At 41.5% G+C, this 22,888-nt stretch overlaps 2 protein-coding genes across 4 annotated transcripts in view; both read right to left on the reverse strand.

The window, feature by feature from the left end:
- Positions 1–5,159: 5,159 nt before the first annotated feature.
- LOC139452598 (insulin-like growth factor-binding protein-related protein 1) lies at positions 5,160–12,787 on the reverse strand. The gene is made up of 4 exons (XM_071234124.1): positions 12,243–12,787; positions 7,979–8,122; positions 6,933–7,111; positions 5,160–6,126 (listed from the first exon to the last, which is right to left on the reverse strand). The coding sequence occupies exons 1-4, from the start codon at positions 12,631–12,633 to the stop codon at positions 6,121–6,123; spliced, it is 720 nt and encodes a 239-aa protein (XP_071090225.1). The 5' UTR covers positions 12,634–12,787; the 3' UTR covers positions 5,160–6,120.
- Positions 12,788–17,086: 4,299 nt separating this feature from the next.
- The window catches only part of LOC139452781 (SH3 domain-binding protein 2-like), a 40,188-nt gene continuing 34,386 nt past the window's right edge, over positions 17,087–22,888 (reverse strand). For all 3 annotated transcript variants that reach the window (XM_071234395.1, XM_071234396.1, XM_071234394.1), the window contains exons 11-13: positions 20,576–20,642; positions 20,315–20,371; positions 17,087–19,806 (exon numbers count right to left, since the gene is read on the reverse strand). In XM_071234395.1, the coding sequence (XP_071090496.1) occupies positions 19,669–19,806; positions 20,315–20,371; positions 20,576–20,642 (262 nt within the window). In that variant the 3' untranslated portion in view covers positions 17,087–19,668. The remainder of the gene's footprint in view (positions 19,807–20,314; positions 20,372–20,575; positions 20,643–22,888) is intronic.

The raw sequence follows: 22,888 nt of genomic DNA on the forward strand, positions 1-22,888 counted from the left end.
AAACAATGTCGTTCTCATAAGGAGAACAAGACATGCTACTGTTTAGCGTCTCCGGTCTGGCTCAGAGATGTTTACAGAAACAAAACTGCATTTTGAGAAAATTAAAGAGCGTTATAGTATATCCTGAGCAGTGGCTATCAATACTTATTTCAATAAAGCTGCCTATGAGAATCAGATTAATCATCGGTGGAAACAAGGTGGACAACCCAGTCAGCGAGTCTGACCCGATCCCACATGTCGCCTCTTACGACAATTTTACCGCAGGCGTGAATTACTGAAGACCCTTCTTTGATAGGCATTTAGAAGTTGGAGTACTAAGTAAGGATAAGAATTTATGGATGAACAACTTCTTTATTACAATTAAGAGCGACGTTTCGGTGTAGGTTCTAACACCGTTATCAAGCAAGTGATTTACAGAGTGCAGTAAGCATGTCCTTATCTGCTTTGAACAATACTGTCACATGATTCAAGTCATTGATACAGCGTTAAGGACCAGCGATACAGACTAACTGTCTCTTGTATAGTTGCCTTTCAGGATGATATGATGCTTGTTTGTTTGTTGTTTAACGCCACACCCCAGCTATATGACGGCGATCTGTAAATAATCGAGTCATGCCAAGACAGTCTGCGATTATAGAAAATGACAGCTATTACAAACCGACAACATTGACTCTCCCGAGTCCATAGTCATTCTCAGGTGTGAAAATAGTCTTACCCAGATCCTAGAGAATTAATAATGAATTCAAATCAAGTCTAGAATGATTTGGCAAGTCTAAATTGCCCCAGCTCTGAAATTAAGCATTTTTCTTGCTTCCATTTTGATGGTATTTTGTATTTTGTAGGTGTACATTTTGAAATACGATTAATATATTCCTGAGGATAAATGTTAGTCTAATGTGACAATGTGTTTTTTCAAATAATATATATTCTAAAACACATTTAGCTATCTAAAATTCACACCAGTGTGTGAACGAAACTACCTTTGACTGTTTGTAACTCAAGTACAAGGTATTAAATTAGAGTTATTTTCCGTATGCATCTTCTCGTATACAAATATATTAATGAACTCTCAAGGGAAACTACGTACTTCCATTTTCATTTTTCGAGCCTTTTGGTGCTTTTTTGTTGTCAACAAAATCGTTTCAATCATAAGGACACCCGTGCATAAAGTAAGCGTGTGACGACAGTTGACGGCTGACAGGACAGGCTGATCCTGACACGTCTAAGGGGCATAACGCTGCAGTCTCATACCAGTGAGTCATGCGATGACTGAGATAATGTTTGGTGTACCGCCGCTTTGAACAGTGTTTCAGTTGAATCATGGCACTCAGCATGATATTGGGGTCTTACACACTAAGTACTGTGGTAAACCCCCCGAATACAGGCATGGTGCTTACGAACCGTGAAACACTATCACGGCTAAATTGGGATTCGAAGGTTTTTGGCACGACGAGGAGAGAAAGAAACAGGCGCGTATGTGTCAAATTGTCATAAACGGTTCAGATGTTTTCTCTCCCCATTGATAATAGACATTATATGTAGTCGTGTATATTTACTCGATTATCCAGTAAACATTTTATCTTCAATATGTTGTGATATAAACTCTTCGCCTGGAATCATTCGTCTCTCTTATCAAAAATTTAACACAGTGAGTGAGTGAGTTGGGTGTAACGCCGCTTTTCACATTATTCCAATAATATCACGACGTGTCAGCTTTATGTGGGACGAAAGCCCGGAGTGATGCAGGTCCCAGACGTTTACCACTTCGGTGAAACCCACGAGCAGGGGTATGGTGCTGACAAACCTAGAAACATAATCGGTGCGAACCGAAATTCGAACTCACAATCGTAGGTTTCTGGCGTGCCCAAGGGACGCAACTCTGCACAGCGAATCGCGGCGCCTTAGACGACTGGGCCACCCGTGCCCCCAATTTAACACAGAATGTCTCGTCATCATTATCTTGAAATTAACAACCAGTCAAAATGCCTGTTCCTGAACGCGAGTTCAAAATGGCTTCCTCCTCATTTCCAGGGTACTAAGATGACAGACGGATGCTACAAGACGTTCAGTTGGTTGGATTTGAGATGACACACAAAAAGTTCTGCCCTGCGTTCAATTGGCATAATGTTTTAGAACGTTCCGAGCGTCTTGTGGAACGGACCGCCTTCATGCAATGTCTTGCGCCGACTCGTGCCTTCCCACGAGGTGACTCGCAAAGGGACAAAGATGGCGTCCGATACAGAGGCAACGCCTGTTCTCGTGTAGCAAATGACACATTTTGGGCTATAACAAGACACGAGTGTTATAGTATACCTACTATGGGTATATACACAAAACAATGACTGAAATATGGACTCATTTCATATCAGGATATATATTTAACTTGTGTCATCTTCTCGAGGCAAGTTCACTGACTGTAAAAGTCCAGTTTCCACCCTTGCCGAACTAGGTTGGAATTTCGTAGCTCGATCGTAGCGCCATCAGTGGCTATTACGAGTTATGTCCCTTCTATATCCCTATTGACCATTCAGACTTCACTTCTCATATCACTTGCATTTGTTTCAAACAAAATGGCGGCGCCCAGTCAAGACGATCAGATCGATAATCAAGATCGTTTTTGTAATATAAAGGGTCTTAAGTGCATCCAATCACGTGAGCACCTTGATTAAAACATGAAATGATTTGGAAAATATCTGTTGACGCAAAGTTGGAGGTACACATACTTTACAGACCCTGCAACTGATCGATCCTTCAGTTTTCACAACGCGATTTTGATTGGACTATGCATAGTCTCGTTAGTCCAGCCAAAATAAATCGGCAAGGGTGGAAACTGGACTTTGTAGTCAGTTAATTCCATTGCCTCGGGTAGATGGATTTCTGTTTATACTGTGTGTGCCAGAGTAACTGTCATTGTACTTTTGAAAAGTAGTTCTTGCCTCATTAATCAGCACGGTTATAATGGCCATTTGAATGTTGAAATTAGGATGGTGGTCGCACAATAGAGAAACGTGGCCACTTCGCACTGGTTGTGTTAGCATACCTGCCGGGGATCATAGGATGGGTGGGTGAATTCGTAGACACACACCAACTCGTAGACACACATGGTAGTGAATTCGTGGAAAAGCAGGTAGAAGAGACTATTTTGTGGGTGTGGAATTGAGAGAATATATGTATTAAGGAAGAGAATATATGGATGTCAACTTCTTTACTATGAGGAACACAACGTTTCGGAGTATATGCTTACTCCTTCATTCAACGGAAGTTGACATCCATATATTCCCTTCCTTATGTGAATCACTTCTAAAGACCTTTTAAAGACATAATATATGTATTGAATATTATGAATACTTAGATTATTTCACGTGTCTTTCATTTGCCTCCCTGGCAATTTGGTTGATTGTTTTTAAAATAGATTCAGCTCTAAGGATATAATTGCTATTATCTGAGACTTAAGATATCACGGAGATATTCAGGTGCAATACCGTTGTTCATTTGACAAAATGTCTTTGATTTTAAACGGCATATCCTTAGGAAATTTGAAACAGGTTTCTTTACAAAGTTTGCCATAACCGTTGCGACGAACCGCACCGCAAACAGTTCTCGCTACCGCTGAAACTGAGATCTGAATTTAATTAGATTGCGTTTGTGTCGACATAGCCCTCCACACTGGACGGATGTTCTTAGCTGTGCGCTAACGACAACCATGGTTGATGATGTTGGAAATTGTGAAGCCGCTACATTCGCTGGTATGAGGCTGTCCTCCTCAGTTAATTCTACAAAGAGGACTGCCAGTACAGTGTCCTCCATTTTGTGAAATGTTTGCTCAAAACAAGGCGTTTACTAAGCGAAACGTTTTTCAAGAACGTTACTGCAAAACAAGACGTTCATTAAGAGTACAGACACTTTTCAGACACGCGAGAAAACGCAGTCTGTTGAAGGCAAAGCTGGTCACATTGCCGCTTGTTTCAATCCTGAAAACAATGTAATTTTATTGATCGTCTATTTTCAGCTTTGTTGTGATTTACTAGAGTATTTATTTATTTACTATTTATCACACTGGTGAGATATAATAGTGTGGATAGTCTTGGGTGTTGTATACACATGCATGATATGATATAATGTTATTGGATGACAGTTATGTCCAGAATGGGGAAATGAAACGTATCACATCAGATATAAATGTTTATATATTTGTTTCAATACTGTGAAATTGATGTTTCTCTCCCGAATTTGAGGAGATCCGCTCTGATTGTTAGAATGCAAAGGTCAAGGACATGGTCAGGTCTTTTCTTGACAATCAAGGTCAACAAGATGGCTTCCAAACATTCATAGATTATCCAGTAATGACTATAATGTTGTCATCCATTAAAGCTTCTAGGGAAAGGTGGTCGAGTGGTACTTTTATCTGTAGAGTTGCGCCCCATCAGCTTCCAGGATCCGAAGGTGAAAGATTCCAACATGTATCGCTTTTGACCCTCATCCCCTTTTTCAATGACACGCCCTGATTGAAACTACTGCATAGAGCGGCCCTCGGCCTCAACTTACTCATCAAGTAAAGGGGAGCGACAGGAAGGTGGTTCAATCCCCGGTCGCGTCATACCAAAAGACGTTAAAATATGGTACTTGTTGTTACCCTGCCTGGTGCTAGACATTCAGGACATGAAAGAAGGACTGGTACAAGCACACACACACACACACACACACACACACACACACACACACACACACACACAGGAGCAATGATCCTGAACGTGACGTTTGACTCCTTTTTACCTCACCTCACCCAGCAAATCTACCAAACAACGTTAACTAATGCAGTTAGGAAACATGTAGGTGTATGTATGCATGTGGAATTTTGTGTTTTCTATGTCCGTCAACCAGTGTCACCATGATCTATGGATCAAAGAGCTTCAGGGTCAGAAAGGTTCCTCAGTACATCATGCATATTGTAAAAAAAAGATTCAAAGAGACATCGTGCTCCGATGTTGCAAAACGTTGTTCATACTATCAACCACTTGTTTGTCTGGCCCAGGCTCGATCATTTACATGCCGTCATGAGGTAGTTGGAATGATGCTGTGGCGTTATCAACATCTGCCCATTCACTCACTCTCTCACCCACTCACTCACTATATAATATGGTGAAATGAGAACCCCAGCGACGGATTAGATTAACAATTTATTGCACGATTTAGAAATATCTTGTGACTAGATTTATAGAAATCATTTTAATCTCGCTTAATCAAAATCCTGAATTTTATTTAAAGATCCAAAGTTTCTAAATTGGCTTTGTACATCATGACAAATCAACAAATACAATGTTCACATTTCAAAGAAAGCTTGGTAAACACCTGGTACAAAGGCTGAAGCATGAAGTGCAGCAACGACAGTCAGTTGGGTATTGAGCTAACATTTTGACAAATACTCGGAGATGTGTACCACAATAACCAGTATATCACAATTATGCATTCATGGGAAATTATGAAAGGCCTAACATCAATGGTATAAGTATATAGTTTACACAATGATTTGATTTTTAATCTCTAGCACCATTTGAAATCAATAAAGTTAAATATCGATATGCGTGCTATACAATCACTCAGCATAATCAGCAGACAGGGAATCAAGCAAGGTAACTTTACACGCGTCACCAAACGGAAACCGGTTTCTTCAGAGCAAATTTCTGATCTGGAATCAGTATCAGTTCATTCGGCTGACATCGGCTATGTCCGTAAACAAACTCCGATCATGTGTGAATGAAAAACAGGCCCGAGACACTTGGCTTACTTGATCTATTTTACAGTCGTTTGCAGGTCTGACTGGTAAGCAATTACATGCACGTTGACTTGTCAACTAGTGCAAAAGACAGGATGTTGAAAAACTAGTATTTCTGCTCCAAGGTTGAGAGTTTTCTCTACAGCTGTTGGATCGGCACATTACGTGCAAGTCGCGGAGTACGGAAATTAGCAAAAAATGGCGACGAAGCGCATAACAGTGATTGGATAGTCTTTTCTTAATACTTGCTTGTTTCCCTGCTGCAATCACGTGACCGACAGACAAACATACAGACGGACAGATAAACAAACTGTTGCCAGGTGAGCTTCAGCTTATAGGTGGTTCACTCACACCTGAAACAAAACATACTATCATAAATACATAGGTTTTAATATATGCTTATCTAGAAACTATGGGTACAGAACAAAACTGTGACATAAACGTTTGGTCGTATTCAAAATTGGATATTCAATAATTCATTACGTCTTGAACGTCAGAAACTTCTTGAACGACTTCATTCAAAGACGCTGAAACAACAATTTGGAATCAAAGTTTCTTCATCTACTTTAGCTGAATTTAGCAATAAATTAAACTGTAACAGGACCTCCCATTCAGTCAGGTCACTACGTTTTGAATCAAATTCTCATGCATTATTTCTGTGTAGTTTACACATATGTAAATTTACATACACCTGTAGGATCCCCACAATACCCGTAGCTGTTACTAGGTCTGTTTGAATTGTTGTCCGCAATGGTACTACAGAGTCAACTGCAGCCACCTTTCTATACACACAAGTGTAGCCTGTATATACACACAAGTGTAGCCTGTATATACACACAAGTGTAGCCTGTATATACACACAGGTGTAGCCTGTATATACACACAGGTGTAGCCTGTATATTCACACAAGACACGCCTATCTTCACAATGCAGGTAACCGGTTTCAGTTTAGCTGTAAACTGTAGTGTGTACAATATGCCGAGTGTGCTGGGTACTCTTACACCACGCAACCCTGACGTCAGACCAGATGAATACCCCAGCTACATTTGTGCAACAGAAAGATACAGGGAGTGCATTTCTGTTATAAGAGTGCTGACAATGACCCCAATAGCTCATCCCCGCCTCCAACTACATCAAATAAAATGTGACCTTGACCTACCAAAGATCCATCAACGACCTTGATTCTGGCCTTGGCGTAGTCCTTGCTCTCGGAGTTCTTGGCCACACAGGTGTAGTCCCCCTCGTGGGACTTCTTCAGGCCCTCGATCTGCAGCCAGCCGGTGATTTGGAAGGCCCCTGGGCCACCACGGGCGGCGGTCAGCATGTACTGGTCATCCCCTGAGGGGTCACAGAAACAGATACGAACTATCAACTGGACGAAAGGCATTTACCGACTGGACACTACCCTCTTTTCAACACTAAACTACATGTAAGCCCCTACGAGTTGGCTAAAGTAACACTGTGGTAAACTCTTTCTAATTTATTTCAAACCAGGGTGTCAATATGACTATTTTGATGAAATGACAGAGAAGATAAATAAATAGCATTTTTGTTTTGTCTCCGAGAACAATGCCTGAACAATTAAACATAAAGTTGTCCACACCCTAGACGTGACAGCATAACCCTACATTCGGCGTATCGCAAATTATTCAGTTTACTTTAAATTATCCGACATGATCCTTATTGTACACACGCTGAAGACTTATCGAGGGGGGAATACGGTTTGGTGTACGCACAGTGTAACCATGTACCGAAACCGACACTTTTACCCTCATATTTATCAGTTACCATAATTTAAAAACAACGGGCGGGAATCGTTTGTTTGTCGCCATGGTATCAGGTTTGCACCAGGCGACAATGTGTTTATGTTTAGACTCCATGCATCACGTACATCTAAAGTCAATAGTCTTCAGGCTGTACAAAGAAAATAGATCGGCAAAATTTCAGTTGCCATGACGGCGGCCGCGGGGTCTAGTTTTTTCCAGATAATGAGTACATGTATTGCCAACGGATTAACACCAGTATACAATGTCCCGATTTCCACTGTCCCTCTATATAATTTATTTAGATATTTAATAAAACAATATAATCAAGAACTGTACAGTGGCAGTACTCGGTCATAATTCGTTAATTCAGAAATTTGTTAATCGATGTGATTCCTATGTGTACAATATGTATGTGTCACTACAACCTAATGCTACAGACCTGGCACGGAGAAGGACTTGCCGTCCACTCTGGTGAAGAGCCAGGCGATGTTGGGGGTGGGGTTGCCGACAGCCTCGCAGGACAAAACCACAGATCCACCAGTGTAGTTACGAGTGAACTCGGGGGGAGTCACAATCGTTGCACCTGGAAAAAAATAATTCAATAAATGAATGTGAATACACGAGCAGCCCCATATTTCTCCGCACAACCAGGGTCATACAGTAGCAGCCCGGGGAAGGCCTTCTCTTCTCTACACCCCCAGGTGATTCCCCACATGGATCTGAAGGAAGCTCATTCCTGCAGATTCCCACATTACAAGGACCAGTGTCCTGGCTGTAATATGTATGCTGTTTGTTTGTTTGTTGTTTAACGCTCCACTCAACAATATTACAGCTGTATGAGGGCAGCCTGTAAATAATCAAACCTGGACCAGACAATCCAGTGACTGATATTTTGGGAACAACGATCCAAGCTGTTGGGGACGATGACACGCAAATCAAGCAAAAGTCCTTGAGTGTAGCCACCCGATCCATTCGGTCGCCTCTGACGACCAGCGTAGGTGGATGGGCACCTATTTTATCTCCGCATGCGCACAGTGTTATGTACTTTACAATACATCAATTTTACAATTGTCAGCAGAGAAAACCTCTCATTCAAAAGTGAAAAGTGAAAATGATACAATTCTACATGCTGTGTCTATTGTATTGCATGGCCTGTGTGTGTTCATCGGAATTACTACAAATAAACCTTGTCAGTCAGGACCCCATTAAACCGGAAACCTCTTTTCCTAACGCTTACTTTTGGGGAAAAGTCTCATACAGTTGAAGGGACATTGTCACTAACAAATGATTCGATAATCCGGATATTCCGGACTTTCACTTTAACTTTAAACGTAGTTATCTGGATTAATTAGGTTTCAATGTATACAGCCATCTAGGAAAGCTGAATACATAGCCTTGCTCTAAGGATATAGAGATGATGAGTCCATGGATGTATAGTAATTCTATCTTCATAATAAGCAAGTCTGGATGAGCCTTTTTACAGGGACAATTTGTTCCTATTATTTACATAATCTAGGAATTGTGATTTAAACTATTAATCACTTCCTTACAGACTTGTGCAAGTCAATAAATATACACCACGCAGTCTTCCTGCCTTACCATCTGACAAGACGTTCGGGCCGCGCCTACCGTTATACACAGTCGAGCATCAAGTTGATTCACCCTGGCGTACTGAACAAAACCATATTCCGCCAAGCCAGGCCCTTGTTTACAAGTCTCCCTGACGGCGAGGTGCAGTCAGTGACCCCAGCTAGATGTAAGGATTGTACGTGCTGGCTTTCACCCCCAGCCAATTCCCACAACACGACATGCCTGGTGAAATTATACACTTAACAAACTTCATAGTTACATAATTTTCGGTTCACTGAGTTTGATGTGACATATTCCATTTCGGTGTCGCCGTGGTAACCAAGGGAGCGGATGTTGGAGAAATCTCATCATAATAAGGGGGTCTCCGCGGGTGCTCGCCACCAGGAGGATGTCAGGATGGAATTAGGTCACGTAGTTCCAGGGAGGAATGCCCGTGGGTCTTACCAGTGGGGCATCTTATCTCATGGTAACTCAACACTGCAGGCTTACATTGCTAGATAGACTGATATTTAGTCCCAGAAATAAAGTTATATCCCAGAAAAAATTCAAAATGTATCCCAGAACAAATTAAGTTTAACTTGCCAAATCATTCTAGACTTGTGTAGGGTTCCTTTTTTATTTTTTTCTAGGGTCAAGGAGACAGACTAGTAAAGTAGAAACTGGTAGAGGTCGCGCCGAGTTGTATTTCCCCTTTAATAATGGCGTCTGTATTGTTTAGATCTATTTCATTTCCTTGTAACCGTTTTGCGTTGTTGGTCAGGAAGTTTAAATGATTGTGTCACTATGGCCAAAGATAGACCGCAGCGAGAGGCGAACCGAAGTAATACATTTATTTTTTAACACCACATTCAACAATATTACAGCTGTATGGAGACAGCCTCAAATGCATATGCAGACATCTAATTGATATAACGAACAACCCGGAATCCCTGTGGGGGTGAAATAGTAGTAGTTGGTTCGTTCGTCTGTCAGTTTAACAGTATTTAGCAGTATTCCAGCTATATGAAGTGATTGCTATTGTGAACAACGATCAACGCTGTCGGGGTATAGCTCCCCAATGCCAGGAGTTAACTGACTATTCAAGTCCAGTTTCCACCCTTGCCGAACTAGGCTGGAATTTTGTGGCTCGATAGTGGCTATTACGAGTTATGTCCATTTTATGCCCACCCTATTGATCAATCAGATTCCACCTCTCATATCACATGCATTTGCTTCAAACAAAATGGCGGCGCACAGTCAAGACGATCTGATCGGCAATCAAGATCTGTATCGTCATTAAAACGGGTATTGCCTTTTGAAGTACATGAAATCCCTTGAACAAATTGCTTAAAATATTAAAATATTTTAAAAATAACATTCGACTTCCTTTTGACGGCATATATGCTTTGCAAATCCTGCAATTGACCGAAATCTGCACGGCAGCTGCCGTGTTGTTTACGAACCGGATGTTGCTTTCGTTACGCGCTTTCGCGTTAAACTATGCATAAACTTGTTAGTCCAGCCAAAATAGAAATTAGAAATTCGGCCCAAACTCGGCAAGGGTGGAAACTGGACTTATATAGTCAGTTAAGTCCCTAGCCTCGGGAAGATGTCAGGGCTCGATGATACCAGGTCACCGAACTTGATCCATTTGATCGCCTTTTATGACCAGCTTAGGTTGCTGGGGATCTATTCTAATAGTATTGGTAAAACTATACTAGTGATAGGAACTGATTTTTGCTGCTCGTGTTAATACTAGTATACCAGCCATATAACGACAGGGGTTTACACGTTGAACCCTTTTTAGGAATCGAACCCGGGTCTCTTTTTTCTACGCATTAACAACTGAGCTACCTTAATGCCCACAGCAGTTTATATTAATGTTTTTTGTCACGTCCCTTTACGACTGAGGGGTGCATTAATTCAATATTCAGAATCCTTCCATCACAATAAAACTTATATACCAATTCATACTTAACACGTATTATCACAATACTCCTATATAAATTCAAATGAATCCAGTCAATTTTCTGACAAAGAGAAAGCAAGCAAGAAAGTTCATTTCAGACAAACACCATTACGAGCCGACCATAGTAAACAGTATCAAACATTACTCAACGGGATTTATGTCCCACTTAGACGCTATCGACAAGTTCAGCAATTGTGACGCAAGTCCAGATACGGACCACACAGCACACCTGGTAACAGGAGTTGTAAGTATCCAGGTTGTCACCTTTCACACCCAAGTGTCGTTTTCTTGACAGACCAACACTCTTATCTACAAGGGGCGATCTCAATTACGTAACTTGACGTATATCTTCTGTCGTAAGCTGACAAGATGTCGGCCCTTTTCGTATCAAATCGTTTTCCTTTAGCAGATATTTCTGATTTGTACTTTTCTTGGAAATTGGGAAATTGTCAATGTGTTATCTTGTTTACTGTTTTGTATCATGATATTATAGATACAACGTTGCTATGATAAAAGAAGATAACAGAAGTATAAGTATCTACTTATCTACCATGTGTTACTTATGTTTCAAAGTGCAACCATGGCAACAGTTTAATATAATGTGCCCAATATAATCAATGAACGACGCATATTAGAAATATGCTGACGAATATGTTTTGGACCAGATGTTCAATCTGTCTAGCGGACTGGTTCAAATGTGTTACACATCAACTGGAAACGTTTTACCGTACAAATGTTCTTGTAGAAAATAGACAAATTACTCAGAAAGAAACGAGAAAATAAAATGTAGCCTCTGGTCAATGAACAAATGTTTACCTGATGGGAATACTGACCAATCAGAACCCAGGTCATAGCGATAAGACAATCGTGAGGGTTGGGGAATCTCGGATTTGTTTCAGCAATGAACTTATATTATCCATTACAATACTTATATCTTACCCATTTGTCTTCGAACGATGAATACACGCTGCATACTCACCACTAATAGTGAACGTAACATAAGGGGAAACTCATCCGTCGGGTTACGGGCGATCATGGTGCTTCGATGCTCCCATACACAGAGTCGGTGAAACATTTTGGCCAATCTTCATAATATAACAAGATCCTACTGTCAAATGGCTCTAAATAATACAAAATGTAAACAAAATGTAAACGAATGCTATACCTGGTTCGCAGGGTCCAGACTTTTTAATCTGAATTTTTTTTCCGCTCCTTGCCTCGGCAGCAAACATCTGACATACGTTGTTATATGTGACGCCATCTTTGCCGCAGATGATTTCCTCAGTTTCGCAAAGGCAGTAGTGCCCGACGTCCACCTTGCTGCACTTCAGTCCGGTGCCGCAGTCGCCGTACCCCTCAGGCTTCAGTTTGTGGTTACATTCCTCACCCTCCATCTTCAAGCAAATCTCGCAGCATTTGCACTCATCTTGTGTCTTCCCCGCCAGACACGAGACGGACGGACAGGCACTTCTGTCACACTCGCCACAACCTTTGAGTGTACCTGCGTTGCAGACGACAACGAGCCCAAGAAGGGCGACCAACCATAGAGAATTCATCTTAAAGATGGACCTCGGTTCCAACTCGCTTCAAAGATGAGCAAAACAAAGACTCGGTAAACTTGTGTCTTAAAAATGGTGGATCTCGAAACTGACGTGGCTGCACCGAAATAGCTGTGTAATCCTATACTTCATCCCCCGCCTGCTCGCTGTAACCCTCCTCGCTGATCCGTGGGCCAAACCATTACAGATGGCGGACACAGGAAGTGCGAGGTAACCACTCACGCTGGAGGAATTTCCTCAGATGTTTGTAACGCCAACTGGAAATACTTGTTTGAATTATGTCCAATCTGTATGTGTGACTGAATGAATGTATCGGACGTTATGTCACGTATTTCCCCCTTGATGAAAATCTATCTGTTTATTGTTCTGCAACCTCCCTCCCTCTGTGTTCTTAATGGTACCGACCGACCAACATATTGTGTTTGCTAATTTGGGTGGACCAAGCAGGTAACCGGATTATTACGATAAGAGGAAATAAATAAAGCAAATAATGTTCGCAAAGTCACGAACAATTAATGCAACTTTTATTCTTCGAGAATTTGTGAAAAAGTGAGTCATGTTAAGATAAAGATTATAGGGATAACAGTATCTGAATCCAAAAGTGATCAAATATCTTATGTACATTCTGTCTCATGAACACTGGAATATTACCTCGAATTCTATAGTTACAGTCAAGTGTTTTCATCTACATTAAACCGCGGTAATTTAGGTCCGTGATTAAACTGACCCGCAGTGATATAGCTGAAATATACGAAAATAGTTAGGAGTCATGAATATTTTGGGGAATATTTTCTGTAGTGAAGACGCAATTTCTTAGAATGTCATCCAAACCAATCATGATACCTAACTTTTTGTTTAGAATAGTTAAAAACGGCATTAAAATCTAACTCACCTATTTAAGTTAATTCTATAGGCAACAGTTCGACATAACAGGGTTCGTCATAACGAAAGTTATCATTATCAATAGTGGACATTAACTCCCAAGCGATTCAGTTTGAGATACGGCTTTATACGGGTTTTACGGAAGTCTTAGAGCTAAAATCACTTACTTAAATGGGACACGGTTTGTTATATCCACAATACGCTATTATCATGGAAAATAGTCTAGGTCGCTCTGCAGAAGTGGTGTGGTCCTGGGTTCGAATCCAAGATCCGCCCAAGAACACCATTCTCGTGTTCGTGGGTTAAATCCAAGGTTGTAAACCTGACACGCCATGATATAACCGGTATACTGTTCGAAGCGGCGTTAAAACAAACTCACTCAGCATATCTGAGTGAAATAACTGCAGCGCTACAGGATCGTTGTTGGGGGTCTCTGGCGTCCATCTTGACCAGGCAATAAAACAATTTCAACTTTCATCCTGCTGGATAAGCCAGGCGTGTCATTGCTAGCCCATGTATGCGTTGCCGGGCAAAAAAGAGTAACAGAATTTGCCTCATGTAGTGTTCAATCTTTACAAGGCCGCCATAAACAAGCATCTGGTAGCAGGTGATGCTGGGTTCAGGCTAACGTTTGACTCCTACATGAGTACAGGCTAACATGTAGGCCCAGAAATAAAATAATAAAGCTTATTTAAGAATATATATCTATAAACAAATAGTTTAATAGTCCGATTGGAGTCTAGAACAATGCTAATTTCAGCCCTGAGGTAATCTAGACTTGAGTTGGATTCATTTCTTTAATTCATCTTCCTGGGTTTTGGAGACAGACTAGCATGATTTTTTATATAAGTTGATATTACCTTCGCATCGGCAATATTTCAGGCATGTAACGTCTTTTGACTGGTGGTGTGTAAACACACAAACATTCAAGTAACGGTGAAAACATTCCTAGTTATCATATCGCGGTTTTCCGAAGGTCGTAAAAAAGATGTTACTGGAGTGTAATTGGGTGGAATATGGCTTCCATGGGCTCTCTTCATACTTTTACTGGTTTTGAAGAACATTTGAAACAAAATAAAATTCTACCTAGTAATGTTATTGTCATATCGATATATACATTTCACCATGAGATCGACACCAATCTGAAAGGGAGAAAAGGTTAGGTAAAAGTTTTATTTTACCTCAACTTGGCTTTAGAATGTTATCCATCTATCCTGCTATGCCTTGTGTGTACGTACACATAGACGATTGATCAATTCATCAGTCCATATCACAATTCTTATAAGTTTTTGTCAGTAAATTAATCAAATCACAGGGGCTTTGGAATAGCGAAGTGTTTAAAGTGCCCCCTTGTCGATTTCTTACATGGGACTATTGTGTGAGCCTGTTTCCGGTGTTCTCTGCCCTTATATTACTTGGCATATTGCTAAATCCTGCGTAAACTCACTCACTCACAATAATTTTGTTTTGGCGCATTAACAAGGTTATACGAGGGGGGATGAGACACCATAACGTAAGATCAAAATGTCTTTGTTTCATTTGTGTCCCCGTAGGGAGTCTAGAGCAGGGAAGATCCCCAGCATCCAATGGCGGCCCCAAGAACCGACTACAATGAGGATCCGATGGCCACAATGTATGATCTGGTTGTCATTATTACCCGTTGACGCGGATCGTTGTTCATGCTAGGAGTCACTGGTTTTCCTTACTAAACTCGATCATTTCCAAGCTGTTGTGATATAGCCTGGGTGTTGCTGACTAAGGAATCCTTCCGAGACAAATATGGTTATAAAGTTGTAGTTTACGTCGGTGATGAAGGTTGCGCTATCCTTCTGTGTGCCGTTTGCCACCTCGCATCCGTGGAGAAATAGGAATAGTCTGCCTGAAGTCCGGCCCTGAACCCCTGCTGTCAGCTGAGGCCACTGATTCAGGAATTCGTCTTGATAAGTGATCCAAGACAAATCATTGAATGCCGTGGTTTTACAACTTCATCAAGAGTTAGGGGCACGGGTGGCCCAGTCGTCTAATTAGCTGAGCAGAGTTGCGTCCCTTGGGCAGGCCAGAAATCTATGATTGTGGGTTCGAAACCCGGTTCGCCCCGATTATTTCTCTAGGTTTGTCAGCACCATTCCCGTGCTCGTGGGTTTCACCGAAGTGGTAAACGTCTGAGACCTGCATCACTTCGGGCTTTCCTCCCACGTAAGGCTGACACGCCGTGATATAACTGTAATAATGTTAAAAGTGGCGTTAAACCCAACTCACTCGCTCATCAAGCGTTGGTCAGATCTTGAACTTCAGCGCGCCAAGGCTACGTCAAAGAAGACCTTTGACGAATCCTTGACGTAGACGAGAAGGGAGTAGTGGAGCATCACCCACCAACCCCCACCCCCCATCACCACACACACACACACACACACACACACACACACACACACACACACACACACACACCCTGGATTGTGTCATCCACGCCATACTGTATGCTGTCACCAATTCCAAGTCAAGTACCACGACCATACTCAGATGTGGTAGCGCTGTAGGGACACCGATACCTCCATTTTCTGTTCACAAATGCGCGAGGAGCTAATGGAGGGGAGCGGCAGGAACAATAACTGATTCCTGGTGGTCGAGGTTTTTTGTTATAACCTTGAACACCACTTGCTGAAAGACGCTGTCGCCGCGTCGACTGACTGTCCCATTCTCATTCTTTACGATGGACATAGGTCCCATGTATCTCTGCCATTCATTAGCAGGTCACGTGAACATGATACTACTCTGTTTGTCCCGCCAGCACACATCCCACGTGCGGCTGTTTCGGGCAGTTTTGCAGGGTTTACAACAACCTAAGGTATTCAACCGGCTTTTAATCATACGTTCAGTTTGTCAGTGGGCATGTCAAGTCATTCATTATCACTGACTCCAACGATTCGCCAGGCCTCTTTCAAGGCATGTAGCATTTACTCCTTTTGACCCGCTGACTGCAATGACCTATATGAACTTTGCCCCTTCAAATCTGCTTTTCATCAGGAGCATTCGTCAAGTGCCATGATGAATAAGGTAGACGGCGGGCTGCAGGACTGTACAGGACATTCGGTTACACAAGAAGACGATGTGGCATTCTTCAGCAGGAAGCAGGATGTTCTCGTGAAGACATCGCAGCCGACAAAGAAAAGGAGAGTACAATCGTTGGGGCAAAGCAATTACGGAGGACTTGGTTCTGAAGAAGATCGTTGAACGCCAGGCAAATCACCCTCCAGTCAAAGAGGGCAATGCCACCAAACACATCTGGTGTCATCTCGCGTCCTTCCGACATCCAATGTTCTGATTCAAACGACGAAATCGACTCTGACGATCTGTACGGCCATTGCCACCAACTCCAACCCGAGGGACTCGAGCATGTGCCCCGTCGTGTTTGTGTCGTGGGCCCAGTACACTCACCCTTCTTGCATCATTTGGTGCATTTGAAAGTATAAACCCTTGTAGCTACGCGTGCACTCTTTGGTCCTAGGGTCGGTGTCACAACGAAAAGAAGATTGAATAACTAGAACACCTGAGACATGTACATCATATCTGAAAGTGAATGGGACCCTTCTTTTATTCACAAGAACGACCACTATCGTCTACATACTTTTGTATAATTACTCATCTTATGGATCACTTGCGACGAAAAGTAATGGCACGAGGATGTTAAACTTCTGACATTTTAACATTATGAATATGAATGATGCCATAATAATTCTTCTGTTTAAACATAAACACACGACAGAAACAGTATCTTCTTTGTTGAGCATATATCCCCCAAAATATTCGATTATATTTGCCTAAGTTTCAGGTCCAATTGGTCGACTGGATTCGTAGTTCAAATCCTTGGCCTGTCTCTTGGGCTGACATCACCATCTTGGAAAACAACAATATCACGGCGTGTCATCACCATCCTGGAGGAAACAATATTACGGCGTGACATCACCATCCTGGGGGAAAGAATATCACGGCGTGTCATCACCATACTGGAGGAAACAATATCAGGGCGTGACATCACCATCCTGTGGGAAACAATATCATTATAAATGGGCGTGGCACAAATCATTTGGAACAATATCATTATAAAAAAGGCGTGGCTGCAAATCATTTGGAACAATATCATTATAAATGGGCGTGGCACAAATCATTTGGAACAATATTATTATAAATGGGTCGTAGCTTCAACGCATTTGGAACGAATTCTTTATAAATGGGGAGTGTCTGCAAGTCATTTGGGAACAATATCATTATAAATGGGGCGCGGCTTTAACGCATTTGGAACGAATTCTTTATAAATGGGGCGTGCCTTAAACTCATTTGGAACAATACCATTATAAATGGGCGTGACACAAATCATTTGGAACAATTTCATTATAAATGGGCGTGGCACAAATAATTTAGAACGATATCATCATTAATGTGGCGTGGCGTCAAGTCATTTGTAACATTATCATTTTAAATCGGCGTAGCACAAATCATTTAGAACAATATCCTTTTAAATGGGCAGTTCACTCAGGCATTGTATTTCTACGCGGTTTCTTAAACTATGATCTTAAATTTCGATTATTTTAAGAATGACATTATATTATTAAGAGATAATTACCATCATGTCTTCCCGTAGGGTCAATATCATGTATAAGGAGGACAATATACACTTACAGGATGAGTGTTTATCACAGGGATACGGCGGTATTAAAACGTACAATAAGAACAAGTATTTGGCCCCTTTCTCTGAGATTCTCACATTACAATATCACTGTTTCTTTTTTTCAACTTAATCTGTTGTGGAGAATCTGTGTCCGAGTTGACTGAACTGAGAGAATTGTAGACACACATAGTCTGTTTATACAACAATCCTTGTCAGAATATGCATCAATGAAGTATAGACATCAACATAACACTAATCCATGAGATATAGGGAACGCAGGTCTTGTTCATACTTGGATCGGTTTGTGTTTGCACAAAGTTTTCTCTTAACATCTAAACATGTACATTGACAAAGCTTTCTAGTCATCGTGCTAAACATGACGATCAAAACATGTACAGAGACAAAGCTTTCCCTTCATCGTGCTAAACATGACGATCTAAACATGTACAAAGACAAAGCTTTCCCTTCATCGTGCTAAACATGACGATCTGAACATGTACAGAGACAAAGCTTTCCCTTCATCGTGCTAAACATGACGATCTAAACATGTACAAAGACAAAGCTTTCCCTTCATCGTGCTAAACATGACGATCTAAACATGTACAAAGACAAAGCTTTCCCTTCATCGTGCTAAACATGACGATCTAAACATGTACAGATACAAAGCTTTCCCTTCATCGTGCTAAACATGACGATCTAAACATGTACAAAAACAAAGTTTTCCCTTCATCGTGCTAAACATGACGATCTAAACATGTACAAAGACAAAGCTTTCCCTTCATCGTGCTAAACATGACGATCAAAACATGTTCAAAGACAAAGCTTTCCCTTCATCGTGCTGAACATAATGATCTAAACATGTACAAAGACAAAGCTTTCCCATAATCGTGCTGAACATAACGATCTAAACATGTACAAAGACAAAGCTTTCCCTTCATCGTGCTAAACATGACGATCTAAACATGTTGTTTATAACGGAAAGGTGAGACTGGTGACAAAGGGCGCCAATATGGAATTCTTCGAGAAGGGCACGAGTCTCCTTTAGGAGATTGGGATAGTCCCGGAATGGCAGGAGTTGGTTACGAATGGTTTCTATCAGTACATCGTCTCCAACAAAGGGTCAAACGTATACAAGAGCGCAAATAGGTCTCGATGTGACACGATATTTCCATTTAGACAAAAAATACTAACAAGCATTAGAACAAGCGTGGTTGGCTATCTGTGGCACCTATGACTTCCCTAAAGTTGACGAAAAAAAATATTATATATTGATGAAATTGTTATGGTGTATCCACAACACAAGACCACAGTCTGGATGCACTTTCCAGGAAGGGAGACAACCCTGTATCTTGAAGGGAAACTATCTCAGTCGACTCCATAGACGCGTCATAATAACCCCGGTCATTCAAGTTGTTGAGCAAATAAATGTTTATAAATCTGTAACCATGAGACGTGGCCAGTATCTGCCCAGTCATGGAGATCCCTCACGGTCGGAGATCCGTGGAACTATAAGCTCTCCCTAAAGAAGTGGTTCTGTTCGGTAGTGGCCTCGCTTGATAGGCAACGAGTAGATCTCCCACAGACTTGTAGTAGTCGCGGTTGTTAATCGTAACCTTTTTCTCCTGAAATAATGAAAACGTTTTTCTACTAGATTGGTGAGTGAGTGACTTTGGTCTAACGCCCCTTTGAACAGTATTTCAGTCATGAAAGTGAAGCAAGTTATTATAATAATAATCATCATCATCATCGTAATAGTAACAACAATAATAATAATATACTCGGTGTACGTTCAAAGCGCTACAGTTGAACAATAAACCAACTTATATAGATGGCGGTAAAGTGGTACGTGGCACAGTGCCCTGAACATTTCCTCCATCTAGGTATCTGCCTCATCCAAGTGATGGAAAAGATGTGGTTTGAGTTTTGATTCAAAAGTTTTAGAAATCCTGACATGGATTCAACAAATTATAGAAATATGAAAATACTAATGTAAAATGAAACATAGATATATATGTTATCAGCGTAAAATCAGTCAATTTTAAAATCGACTGAATAATCTGTCCATTTATTGTCAGATTCACTGAAAATGATGACAACCGTTTCGATGTCCACTTTCATTATACTCCTCACCTTTTGCAAAATTTTGTATTCCTTGATGACGGCACCTTCGGTCATTACAGAAAGCACCTAAACAAAGAAAGCAAAACAGATATTTAACCTCACCGTACTTTCAGAAGTGTCCTCTTCCAGAAAATACACTTGAGTTCTGTTTAGGTTTACCCAGTACCTTGACCCTCACACAAGGCCGTTTCCGGTTAGATATTTATTAATGAAAATGTATTATATTATCATAAAGTTTTACAAGTATGCAAAATCGGAAGATTGGAGCACCTTCTGGTCATTCGTACGGGACATCCGCACTAGATACGTCCCTTGGTCATTCTGCTCTCGTAGAATACTGAAAAGAAAGACATATTTTATAATCAATACACTTCAATCATCTCATTTAAATAACATCTGTTACTCCGACATCATGCCTCACCCAGATCGCAGGACACCTACGCGGGAAGAGGCGGCACATGAACTTTGACCGCCCAATCTAAGTTAAAAATGCATGGGTACTTGTGTCGACAGATGCAGCTTTCTAAAACGATTCGGATTCCGATTTGTACACATGAAAATCCCAAAGAGAACACAAACATTCGATCAACGGCACTCCCTTTTGGGTGTTCATAGCTATTATGAAGGTGTCCTCATATCTTAATTCAGAGATGAATCGTATCGGAATAAAATATCTGACTTTTATGAGACTGAATCTACTTAAGATGAACATATATCTATAACAGTCTGGTTTCATATCTAATCTTTCCCGTGGGGTCCCAGGGTAGAATGTGTCCCAGCACCCCATTACTGGTCGTAAGAGGCGATTGAATTGGGCACCACGTGATGACCCACGTTAGAATTGGTCTTCAGCAGTATTGGTATCGCTTGTTGCAAAGAGGTGACTAACGGGATCGGGGTGGTCAGGCTCGCTAACTTGATCGATGTATGTTATCGGAACCCAACTGCGTAGATAGATGTTAATGATGTCAATCACTGGATCGTCTTGTCCAGGTTCCATTACTTACAGACCGCCGTCACATTGATGGCCTATTGCTGAGTGCGGCGTTAAACAAACAAATCATATCTTACCTAATCTACGCAGGTAAAACGAGGCATAACAGATTAATGTTCCTGTTAAGGTTCTCGAAAAAATATTATTTTCCAAAATGGATACTGAATATTCAAATTTAAACTAAAAATATGTTGTTTGTGTTGTCTGAATATAAATTCAAAGTATTGTATATCAGCAAATTATTTTACTAAACTAGTAGTTGTACATAAGCTTAATAAACAACCAAACTGAACATACACATTTAATGTTGTATGTGGGCGAATGGTTAATTGTATAGATTATCAATGTCTTTGAATTTTCGAAAAACTCAAAATGTAACTACATAAAGCACATTATGATATAAACATATACCACGTGACTCGCCACCGGTAGCCATGTTTCAGCGCTCTAACGACGACCAGAGACTGACAACAGAGGCTACTGGGGACCTGGGGTACGATGACACAAAATAACACCTTCTCAGCAATATTCAAGCTATATGTCGGCGGTCTGCATATAACAGAGCCTGGATCAGACAACCCGGTAATTGTTATAACGAGCACCGATCCACGCAATTGGGATACGATGATATGCATCAACCAAGTCAGCCAGCCTGACCACCCGATTCCGTCAGTCGCCTCTTACGACAAGCATAGTCGCCTTTTCTAGCACGGATCATAACGGGGAAAGTGACAGAGACTGACTACAGAGGCTACTGGGGGAAGACGATACACAGTCAACCAGGTGACAGAGACTGACTACAGTAGCTACTGGGGGAAGACGATACACAGTCAACCAGGTGACAGAGACTGACTACAGAGGCTACTGGGGGAAGATGATACACAGTCAACCAGGTGACAGAGACTGACTACAGAGGCTACTGGGGAAGATGATACACAGTCAACCAGTTGAAAGAGACTGACTACAGAGGCTACTGGGGGAAGATGATACACAGCCAACCAGGTGAAAGAGACTGACTACAGTGGCTACTGGGGGAAGACGATACACAGTCAACCAAGTGATAGAGACTGACTACAGAGGCTACTGGGGGAAGATGGTACAAGGTCAACCAGGTGACAGAGACTGACTACAGAGGCTACTGGGGAAGATGATACACAGTCAACCAGTTGAAAGAGACTGACTACAGAGGCTACTTGGGGAAGATGATACACAGCCAACCAGGTGAAAGAGACTGACTACAGTGGCTACTGGGGGAAGACGATACACAGTCTACCAAGTGATAGAGACTGACTACAGAGGCTACTGGGGGAAGATGATACAAGGTCAACCAGGTGACAGAGACTGACTACAGAGGCTACTGGGAGAAGATGATACACAGCCAACCAGGTGACAGAGACTGACTACAGAGGCTACTGGGGGAAGATGATACATAGTCAACCAGGTGACAGAGACTGACTACAGAGACTACTGGGGAAGATGCTACACAGTCAACCAGGTGAAAGAGATTGACTACAGAGGCTACTGGGGGAAGATGATACACGGTTAACCAGGTGACAGAGACTGACTACAGAGGCTACTGGGGGAAGACG

Source organism: Haliotis cracherodii, unplaced genomic scaffold, assembly GCF_022045235.1.
Source record: "Haliotis cracherodii isolate W230 unplaced genomic scaffold, xgHalCrac1.p SCAF_9, whole genome shotgun sequence".
NCBI lineage: Eukaryota > Metazoa > Mollusca > Gastropoda > Lepetellida > Haliotidae > Haliotis > Haliotis cracherodii.